The sequence below is a fragment of the Cydia splendana genome, chromosome 14 (assembly GCF_910591565.1).
Source record: "Cydia splendana chromosome 14, ilCydSple1.2, whole genome shotgun sequence".
NCBI lineage: Eukaryota > Metazoa > Arthropoda > Insecta > Lepidoptera > Tortricidae > Cydia > Cydia splendana.
The window spans coordinates 18,778,775-18,790,300 of record NC_085973.1 but is presented as its reverse complement, the minus strand read 5'-3'; the positions used below and the strand labels follow the sequence as shown (position 1 = coordinate 18,790,300).

At 35.9% G+C, this 11,526-nt stretch overlaps 1 protein-coding gene across 1 annotated transcript in view; it reads right to left on the bottom strand.

Annotated features, from left to right (window-relative positions):
* LOC134796714 (connectin-like) overlaps positions 1-11,526 on the bottom strand; it is a 148,146-nt gene continuing 136,620 nt past the window's right edge. Inside the window, exons 2-3 of the mRNA XM_063768900.1 lie at positions 1,416-2,457; positions 1-750 (exon numbers count right to left, since the gene is read on the bottom strand). Of these exons, the coding sequence (XP_063624970.1) occupies positions 98-750; positions 1,416-2,427 (1,665 nt within the window). The 5' untranslated portion in view covers positions 2,428-2,457 and the 3' untranslated portion in view covers positions 1-97. The remainder of the gene's footprint in view (positions 751-1,415; positions 2,458-11,526) is intronic.

Genomic DNA, 11,526 nt, shown 5'->3' with positions numbered 1-11,526 from the left:
CAGTCTTTACATCTATTTATTTATTTTAATGACTGTGAGAGCTTAAATACATTAACATACACTAAATGTTATTACTTACTAATCTAATTATACTAATTTAAAATAATAACCTAGACACTAAAACGGTAATAGTAAATGTAGCACAAGCGAGGTTTTGCTGTGCAGTCCCTGGCATATGCTCATCGCTTTGGTCTCTTAGAGCATCAGGTTTGGCTTCGTCTGCTGCCATCTCATCGTAAGCCTTTTTCTCTGGCTTAGCAGATACTGTAGCTAGTCGACTAGTAGTATACAGATTCGGCTTACTAACGGAAACAGTAGGTTTCACAATCTTATTCCTGGATTCAGTGGCTGTTTCCTTCTTTGCATTAGAATCGAGCAGTTCATTGTTGAGGATCTTATTTACTTTAGATTCAGGAGCGATACGTTTGTTTTCATGACTAGCATCTTTGGCTGGTAGCATTGGCTGTATAGCAGTATCATTGGTACAGTTCATCAATATCCTCAAATCGATGTAGAAAAGCTTTCCGTTCAATTGTGTGTCGTCATAGTACTCATAATCGGCATTCTGATTTGGTTCTTCTTCAATCGCTTGACTTTTCTCCACTTCTGTGGCTTTGGCGTATAATTGACTAACCTTGGCATCTGGAGTACATTTGAGATTCTCTAAAGCGATTTCGAGATTTTTGTTTTGAGTTTTGTTCAGCAGTGTTGTGAACCACTCCAACCGGCAGTCGCAAGAGAAGTTGTTTCCTGGAAAAGAAAAGAAACTTATTATTAAAACTTAAATGCATTATCGTTTTCAGCGGATACTTGGAAAAGTGGAGTTTTCATTCCGGTAAACAACTCAACATTGCCTTTTATGCCAAACATTGCCGGCTTCAAAAAACGATGATTACCTTCCAAAAGGTTGACTAGATCTAATTCGCTGTAAAAGTATATTTATTAACAGCTTATTACTTATTTAATCCAGTATTTGTCAATTGTTTGTTAAGTATAGCAAACAAAAACTGGCAAAAAGGTTTTGCTGGCTAGGAAGATTTAAAATATCGTGGAAAGCGCTTCAAAATGCCCCACACCGTCATGTAACCTGGTGTTGTTTACCTAATTTGATCAATTTTAAATAAAATTAATATTATTACCCATTTGTGGAATTGAAGGTATGTGGTATAGTATTTGTAATATTATATTTTGCTCATTATAGCTAAACATGGCAAGAAAGGCTGACTACTGGTCCTTAGCTGTTGCCTAGTACCATTACACTAGATAAGTACTTATAATCGTAATTAGTTATTTTATTATTGCAGTAATTAAACTAATTACAAAAAAAGGATTAATCGAGGATTAACAATTATAAACTTATTTTTGGAAACGTGATTACAAATCTACTGAACGATGAATGATAACATCGATCTCACCTTCTACATCCAGAGAGCTTTTTGCGCCATAAAAGTTACTTAGAATCGGCGCCATGGCATCAGCATTCAGTTCTTGCAACTGATTATCCCTTAGACTCAATGACGTCAGTTCTTTTAATACTTTGAAGATTCTCACACTGTCAATGCTAATCAACTTATTATTAGCTAAAGTAAGTGAATGCAGTTTTCCAAGTCCATTAAAAGCTTTGTCATCAAGCATTTGAATTTTGTTTCCTTCTAAATTTAAGGATCGTAGATTTTTTAGAGGCAAAAATGTGTTGTCCCCGATGACTTCCAAACTATTGCCACTCAAGTCTAATATTTCTAAGTTGCTCAGACCAGAAAATGTTTCATTGTTTAAACTGAACAGTAAATTGTTATCGATCTCCAATAGTCTCAGATTGTTCAAATTCAGAAACGCTCTATCGTGGATAGTAGTAATCATATTTGTCGTCAGGTACAACTTTTGGAGATTCGGCAGGTCAAAAAAGACGTCCCTATTGATTTCAGCAATATTATTCTTGTCTAATACAATTTTTGTTAACTTTTTGAGATGAGCAAACGCTTTTACCTCCAAAACTTCAATCTTGTTATCTTTTAAGTAGATTTCTTTTAATTCTGTCAAATTGGCAAAAGCGTAATTCTCAATTTGTTGTATATTATTGTATTTAACGTCTATCTTGGTCAGGGCTTTAGTTTTCAGCAAACCTTTAGTGGGGATATATTTTAGAGTTTTTCCTCTCGCATTTGATAGGCTCAGTTTTGTGGTGCTTTTCAAAATGGAGAACTGGTCCCATGCTGGGTCATCGGGATAGATGTTGTCAGTAGTAACGAAGCAATCTGCGCTTTGGATCACTAGGTTTGCTTGGTCCTTGTCACAGAGACACTGGATCTTCAATGTGTTATTGTACTCGTAGTCTACGTCGCAGATATTGCGGTCCCTTCTTGGAAGTATTTCTGCTGCGAAGCTGGATGTGATGTAAAGTAGTGCCAATGTTATCCAAACAGCCATTGTATCGTCGGTCTTCTGTCTCCTTTTAACCTGAAATAAAAAATAAAACTGTTGTTAATTACGTGTAAGTTGTAACGTTATAATTATGATAATGATTGATAAAAATTATGTCCTTCCTCAGGCGTCAAACTATCTCTAGCATTTTAAAGTTAGAACGTCACTCCTGTTTTTAACATTAATCCACGAAAGTGTATATTGCAGGCGCATGAGTCAGGGCGGCAAGAATATTTAGCATCACAACAGGATATAAAATATTAGATCACTCTGGCATACAAGTCACGTCTTCTACTCATTGCCAAGGTAATGAAAGCACTGAATATTGCTCTGAATAATTAGACTGAAACAGTACCCCGCTTAATCAAGTTACCTATTTTGCAAAATACACCCCTCTGTTTATATTTCTTTATTAAGTTGATTGCGGCCATATCCGTCTGCGGAAAATTCCGTACACGAGTGTATTTTTCTTTTTTTTTTCAACCGTAGGAAATAGAGCCTATCTACTTTCGACTGCTGAAACTAAAAGCAAGTGTACGGAATTTCCCGCAAACGGATTTTGCCACATTGACCTTACCTTACCTTACGTTATAGGTCACTAACGAGACGTGATCCCGAAATAACATTTACAGACAGGTACTGCTACCTCAAGAATACCTACAAGACCTTCATTTAGGATTAGGTGCCTACATTAGTATCGAGTACCTAAAGGATGCCTCCCGTTAGACCGGGCCGTGTCCGGGCCGGAGCTTCCGGTGCATCGTTTTCTATGGAAAGCATCGCGTGATCGCCTGTCATGTCATAGAAAAGTAAGCGCCGGAAGCTCCAGTCCGGACACGGCCCGGTCTAACGGGAGTCATCTTTAACTTGGGCTCATATTTAAATTATATCTCCTTCGCTTGCTTACATATGAAATTGATCGAACCGCAATTTTTTTTCTCTCAGTATCAAAGATTGGACTTTTAATAGTTTTAATACCTTTCTACGTCGTCAAAACTTAAGCACTAGATCAAAATGTTAGTTTTTCGTGCCTTTCAAAATCTTCTTTTTACTAGAATAAGGAGTTTGATAAATAATCAGACTTTTTTCAAGCTAGGAAATTTTGAGCAAGTATAGTTTATTACTATTTATTTACATAAAAAATATATACAGTACTACTAAACTAAATTAATAATTAGCTTAAATCTAAAATAGGCCCTTGAGGCATTGTACCAAGGATGCTGGCGGCATTTCCTCGCTGTATCGCAATGCTGATACGTTGTGCGAGGACGCCGCCAGCTCTTCGGCCACCAGTATTTAGTACTTAGGTACTCAGAGCAATGAGTTTATAACGGTGACATAATAGCAACAGAATTAGCAACATAATGGATGTATTGGGAATAGCCGCGTGACACATTTGTGTGTTCGTTCAGTAGATTTATTGGTACTCACGTCTCCAATAACAAGAAAACACAGTGATGCAATTGTATTTTAGGAAATGAGGTGCAAGGGCGTATGATAAATGAATCATAGAAGTCAAGAGGATAGTGGACGACGTTTCACATATACGTAGTCCCCATTTTCCTTCCTGGATATTGGTTAGGTACCTATAAGAAAAATATTTCTACACGATTTGTTCTCGCAACGCTCAAGATACCACTGTTTGAATTTTAAATTTGGGAATAATTGCGCTTGCTCGGGTAAAGATGTAGTTCATAATTATTGTTTTCCGTCGTATTTTCTCGGAAACGTCCGTATTTGTCATGCTACTTCAGTCAGCCTCAGTACTTTTTGTACCGAGACTGATTGAAATAGCAAGACACGCTCGTACGTTTCCGTGAAAATACGATGGAAAATAATTATTAATTGTGCACTACATCTGTATCAATATTAGCACGAGGAGATAAACAACATTGCTCCCTCGTAAACAAATAACTATTAAATTACGAGTACGAGTATGATGGCTACTTTAACTTCCCGATGACAGATCTATATTAATATACGTTTTACAAGAACACCACGACCCGTATAACAAATTAAGACGAAAGTTAACTATTTATGGCAATTAAAAACCTCATCAGGCACGTATAATGACAGATACATTGTTAACGACCTAATTAAAGCCTCGTCTTAGTCCCGTCTCTGAAAATAGAAATTAATTCTTCTTAAATTACTAAACTCACAGACGGTTGAATTTTAGTCCTACCACAGACGAAATAATAAAATAGAACTCTTAAGTTAAATTTAAGTCTTAAAATTGAATAAGTATTATAAATTATTATTTATAAAGCTGTAGTATTAATGCTGTAGAATTGCTATTCAACATTGCTGCAAGAAAAAAAATTCAATTATACTCGTACAGAACGTCGATAATTGGCATTGGATCCTGGATAATTGGCATTTCCTATAACAATGAAGTCGGCAGCAAATTCAATAATACAAACAGCAACATTCTTAACTGTCCATCGGTGGACCTTATTCCTTTTGTAATAAGGTTTACCTATGGACAGTTATCAGTGTGGGCGATGGTACACAGCAACGATCAGCAGTACCGCTGGCACTTCTTCTTGATCGGGACACTCTTGACAGAGTGGTCGTGGTCATCATTGGAAGTCTCCCTTTGTGACACGTTTGACGGCTCGCCTCCACTCCTCCCTGACGGCTGCGCGTTTAGCGCATTCGTGGAAGGGGCCGTCCATTGCTGCCTTTATTTGGTCCGTCCACCTCATGGGCGACCTTCCTCGCGCTCGGGTACCTTCTACTCTGCCCTGCACCACCAGTCGCTCTATGGATACATCTCCACGTCGAGACACGTGTCCAAAGAAGGTGAGGATGCGAGCTTGAACGATGGAGGATAGACGCTGCTTGATGCCGAGCTCTTGGAGTATGGAAACGTTGGTGCGGTGTTCGGTCCACGATACCCCAAGCATTCTTCGCCAGCACCATATTTCCAGGGAACCGCTGGCACAGTAGGTATCAATTCGAATGTAACCTCTGTAATTGTAACCTGACACAATCTATGGAATACAAAATCCTTCTTTCGAAGAAACACTGTCTTTGTAAACTGAAATAGATGTCTAAAGAAAAAGTGGCCTAGGCCGGAATCAAACCGGCGTCTTTAGCTTACGCGGTTAACGTCCTGACCAGACCACCCGGGCCACTTTAGTACCTATAGGTAGATACGACATTTATTTCGGTTTATAATTTATATGGTTGTGTGACTAGTAAAAAATACAAATAAATAAATAATAAATTAACTTTATAGCTTGGCAGTCTTTTATTTCTCACTCGTCTCTGGTTGTCTGTCAGTATTATAAAAATACGTAAGCTACATATAAATGCCAGTATAACTTGTCATTTAGTTAAACTATATTTTAACTAAGTTTAGAACGTATCCGAAAGCATTTGTTTCTATTATTGTTAATCCTAGTTTGAATGACAAGAACAGGAGATTGGAACGATATCTCTGGAATGATTTAACGGCCAGATTTTTATTTTGTAGACTTATTTTTCGTTACATTTGGAATACAAATTGGCTGTTTTGAAGAGCTCCTTATTCATGGCGGGATAAATACGAAATCTTGGCCTCTAGGTCGTAATATGTATGATTATTCGAAAAATAAGTGTTAGACGAATGATCAGTACCTAGGCTACCAGCATAATTATTGTAAAATTCTACCTATTTACGTACTACACGTAACGTAGGCATTGTTGTGTAAAATTCGTTGCCCAATCACGCATTTTTAGTATAAAACCCGTCCAATTTTACGAGTATTACCAATTTTCTCTTTTAACGGACCAATTTGGTACTCATCCAAATAGGTGTGTCAACACAATTAGGGACCTAGCACAACAATGAGGTTGGATAGGCTATTACTAACGTTGTACCCACGGTTAAGGGTATCCAACATTGGCCCGACACGGCAAACACTGGCCCAAAGTTAATACAGATGAGCGAGATCAGATACTATCACATGCTTAGGTACGGTCGAGTGTGTCTTAGAGTGAGCGTACCTTTTAAATGGACAAGTACGAGCAAAATGAACGTGCGACTGACATCACATCACAATATGTGTGAATTGGCCTACTATTCGTAGTCACTAAATTGTAATTTTTAGTGTAGTAATGTAAACGTACTGGTGCTCGACGCGGTACCAGTACGTGTAATATTGAAACTTAAGTCATTGTCTGACAGCAAGGTGTCATCTATTGGGCATTAGCATGTTCATCATCACTGACTTGTGACGTACTTTTGCTTCTAAATTTGTTCAAACGCGCCAAAGTTTGCCGGTCCTAAGCAAACAGACATTTCCCCGCGTGACATTACCTTAATGATTAAAGTGTGTTCAGCCTAATCGTCATGTCCCTAATTCCCTCGTGGTAACGGGTGCGGAGTGAAACTTCAAAAACCCTAAATTTATTATTTTTCACCACACGAGCTCATAAAAGTTATCTTTATTCTTCAAACACTGATGAGAAAGTTGAATTTTATTCACAAGAGTAGCAAAGTAAGCTGATATTACTATATGATTTGTTTACCTAACTCAAGAACTTTATGTGAAAACAATGAATTTTGATAAAGTAAATTAGAGTTCTCTGAAGAGAACTCGAGTCTCTAATAAATTGAAAAGAACTCAAGTTTTAGACTGAGTTATTCTCTTTTCCTTCTTTATATTAAGGTAAGAGCTGTGCTCTTGTCGGTGGAGCAATTTCCAACTCGTCCGGTCCTCTGTCAACTCCTTAACCTTCTGGTACGACACGACCTGAACCTTTTCTTTTATTTGGTTGAAATATTTTTTTCTCGGTCTTCCTCTTCTCTCTCCCTCTATTTTTCCTTCTATGATTAATTATTACTTAATTGTTAGAGTCAAAAAAATTTGGGTCTTAATTTAAATCAGGAGACTCAAGGGAGTCAGAATTAATCTAGCCGGGAGCGCGCATTACGCACCCGGTGTAGCTCGGCCTTAAACAAATCGTGTTCATTATTCTTATGACTCGCTATCGATAAATTAAATCAGTCAGACATATTTAACGTTTCAATTTTGATTGCGGCTATTGTATTACTGTATCCACTTATCTCGTAAGCGTGCGCCTCTTAATCTAGCTATCTCGTAAAAGATCGACGCCCACACTTTGATTTGTTTGCTACGATTTTCATGATTGCGTTACACTGTTAGATGTAAGGTGTATTCGGGCAATACCGAATGTCGGATAATTCCGAAATTCAGATGAAAATCACCCTTAAATCCATCATAATAAAAGTCTCTTTTCGGAATTATCCGACAGTTTTCGACATTCGGAATTACCCGAGTAAACCTTACCTATACTGTGTATATTTAGGTATTTAAATAAAAGTAAACAAAATCTACCCTCAAATAGCTCGTTAAGCCAGTTGAGGGTAGATGAAAACATTATACGATCAAATAATGTAGGTTAAAGTCAGGTCGTTCAGTGACTGATCCAGGCGGTTTTGTAATTGGTCGGTTAACCAATAAATATATATAACTACCCGAAAATGTACAAATGGTTTACTTTTATTGAAATACCTAAAGATACAGACTATAATTGTGGCGTTCCATGCCTAAAGGGTCCTTATGCACATGGAGCGTAAAGAGTAAAGGCCCTTTAGGCATGGAACGCCACAATTATTACGATTTCAAGCTATGATGATCATTTATATCATAACTTAACCATCAAACATTTAGATACAGTAGGTACTGTTTGGAATATTTAGGGATATACCTACCGAGTAGGTATATATTTGTTTTTATGTGTTTCCGATTTTTCGGCACTGTTGCTAATACCATCAATGCCATTACTCGTATACATCAAGAAGTAACTGAGGTGATGTGAGTAATAGGGAACTCATAAAAACAAATATACTTGGTAAATCTATAAAATTTCTAACATTTTCGTCAGCCTACTCTACTTCATGAATCTTTGTATAAAAATAAATAGTTTTGATTTATAAAGTTTTAATATTTTGAAATTGGAAATGTACCGTGACACCCTGTATTTAAAACACCATGTCACAAAATTATGACCGACACAAAATTTACTCCCTCAATGTAAATAAACTTCGTAATAAAGGGAAAGGGAAACGATATTATTGTTTACGATATCTACGCATGCACTGGGTCACATCTATAAACAAGTATAAATAGACGACATCTGTGGACTATTTTTAACGGAAATTGGGCCGTTAATATCACCTGCGACCAATATGCGGTTACATTTTGTTCGGGACTGTTTGTGAAACTGACAGATACATGTTACTTTGCGTAGGTTGTTACCATTTGAAGAGTTCAGGCAAATGGTGACGATGACCGGTCCCGGTTCACGATCATATCATAACAGAACTGTAACATAATAATTTATTTTATTTTATATTTTGCAGAAAAATAAACACCTGTTTAAGAAATATTGCGACATACACCACAGAAATACAAGAAACAAAGACAGTCTTGTACCTACTATAACGAGACTTCATAAAATAAGTAAATCTTTCATTGGCCAATTAAATGTGTTCGTTTTTACGATAAAATTCCTTTAGATATTCAAATTTTGCCATTAAATAAATTTAAATCGGTCATCAAAGGAAAGTTGTGTAAAAAGGGATATTATAGAATATCAGACTATTTAGAAGACGTTAACCCTGGGAGTTAATAAGTATGTGTAGGTACCCTATAGTGTAACATAGAAACCCTGGGGCCGTGGTGTCGTGACGCTCACAATCTTTTTAAGGGCCTAAAAAAAAAGACTATTGGAAACCACGGGTGACCCTAGGGCTGGCTCATTCCTAGGCCAAAGAATAGGCATAGCTATTCAGCGTGGGAATGTAGCCAGCCTTATGGGCCTTTGATAGCTTTATGGATGATTTTAAATTGTATTACGATCTGTGTTTTCCCTTGAAAAGAATTAAAATGACAAAAACAAAAAAACCGAAATGGATCAGCAAAGGTATACGCAAATGTTGTAAGCGCCGAAGAGAAATGCTTTGGACATATAGATTGACTTTGAAAGATGAAGATAAAATAGCATTTAAGACATATTCAAATAGATTAAAAAATATTATTAAACTTACGCAAAAATCTCAAAATGATAATTTTGTAAATAATTCACAGAATAAGGTTAAAGCAACATGGGATATAATAAATAACAATAAAGCAATATTTCCGGCAGAATGTATTACAAGTATAAGTGACAAAGGAAAAATTTTGAATCATCCAAGAGAAATAGCAAATGCCTTTAATAATTTTTGTATAGATTCAATTAATGATATAGCTAATAATAGTAATTCACATAACAATTCTAATAATTTAATTTCTAATAACTTATCAAATTCATTATTTATGCCGCCGGTGATGTCAATTGACATCCTTAGAATAATCAATTCATTAAAAAATACGAGAAGCACTGGCTACGATGACATTGATACTAAGATTCTGAAAAGCGTTGGTCATATAGTGGCACCAGTTATCAGTCATTTAATGAATCTATGCATAATAAATGGAGTTTTTCCAGATAAATTAAAAATAACTAAAGTAGTCCCACTATACAAAAAAGGAGACAAAAATGATTTGGGCAATTATAGACCAATAGCCTTGCTATCAATTATATCTAAAATTTTTGAGAAGGTGATTTATTCAAATATTTACAACTATTTTGAAACAAAAGGATTACTTGCTTCAGAACAAAAAGGCTTCCGTAAAAATCGATCCATTGACGAAGCGATATATGAACTGGTGTCAAAAGTTGTAGTTAGCATGGACAAACGAATACCCGTAACAGCAATGTATATGGACTTGACGAAAGCGTTTGACTGCGTGCATCCCAAGATCTTAATAAATAAGCTAAGAACATATGGTATTAGAGGCAACGTACTAAACCTAATTGAGTCATATATTAGTGATAGGAAGCAGTATACAGTAATAACGAAGATATGTTATGAAACAAAAACAGAAGTCACATATTCGTCGGATTTGAGAGAATCTTTTTATGGGGTGCCGCAAGGAAGCATTTTAGGGCCCCTGCTCTTTATTATCTATATAAATGACCTCCCCAAAATTACTAAATTTCCAATGGTTCTCTTTGCGGATGATAGCACCGCTATTTTCACTGGTACAAGTTTGAATAATTATGACATTGATATTAATTTCGAAATGAGTAATGCTTTGGAATGTATTGTAAAGTGGCTTAATGAAAACAATCTAAAAATAAATATTGAAAAAACAAAAATAATGAATTTTAGACAAAGGAAGAACGAACTGGAAGATTTTGATGTCAAATATAAGGGGCAACAACTTGTAGAAGTCTACAACACAACATTTTTAGGATTGGTTTTAGACAGCAACATGAATTGGAAAGGTCAGATTGATAATTTATGTAAAAAGTTAAGTCGTTACTCTTAAGCACTGTATATGCTAAATAAAGTAGCCAGCCAATCTGTTGTGTTAACCGCTTATCATGCATATGTATCTTCTAGTCTCCGTTATGGCATCATTTTCTGGGGGAATTCGACTGACTGGTACTTGGCTTTCAAAGCTCAGAAAAGATGCCTTAGAGCGCCTCATCATCTACTGCCCACAGTATCATGTAAGCCATATTTCGTAAATTTAAAAATATTAACTTTTCCTTGTATGTACTCGTACATCTATGAACTAGTAATTTTTGTGAAGAGACATCCAGATATATTTCGATGTCTTAATAGTCAACGACTGCAACACATGGTCTGTGCACATCCATCGAGAACTGCTCTCTTGTCAAAAAGCGTTCTCGGTATGGCTCCTAGAGTTTATAACAAATTACCTGAACATATATAAGGAAAGTGTGTGACATAAATATATTTAAAAAAAATGTAAAAGAATTTTTGGTTAGGAAGGCTTTCTACTCATGTAATGAATTTCTCATTGACAACCTTTACTGAATAATTATTATTAAATTGAAAATGTGATATGTATAATGATAATTTCTTTTTTTTTATGATTTTTATATTATTTTTAATTGATATTATTTGGACATTTTACTTAATTTATTGTTTGACATACACACTGCCTGTAAATCTTAATTTAGTGCATGGTGCATGCTAATTGCTATTAGCAATCAAACTTAATTTCGTATGCCCTT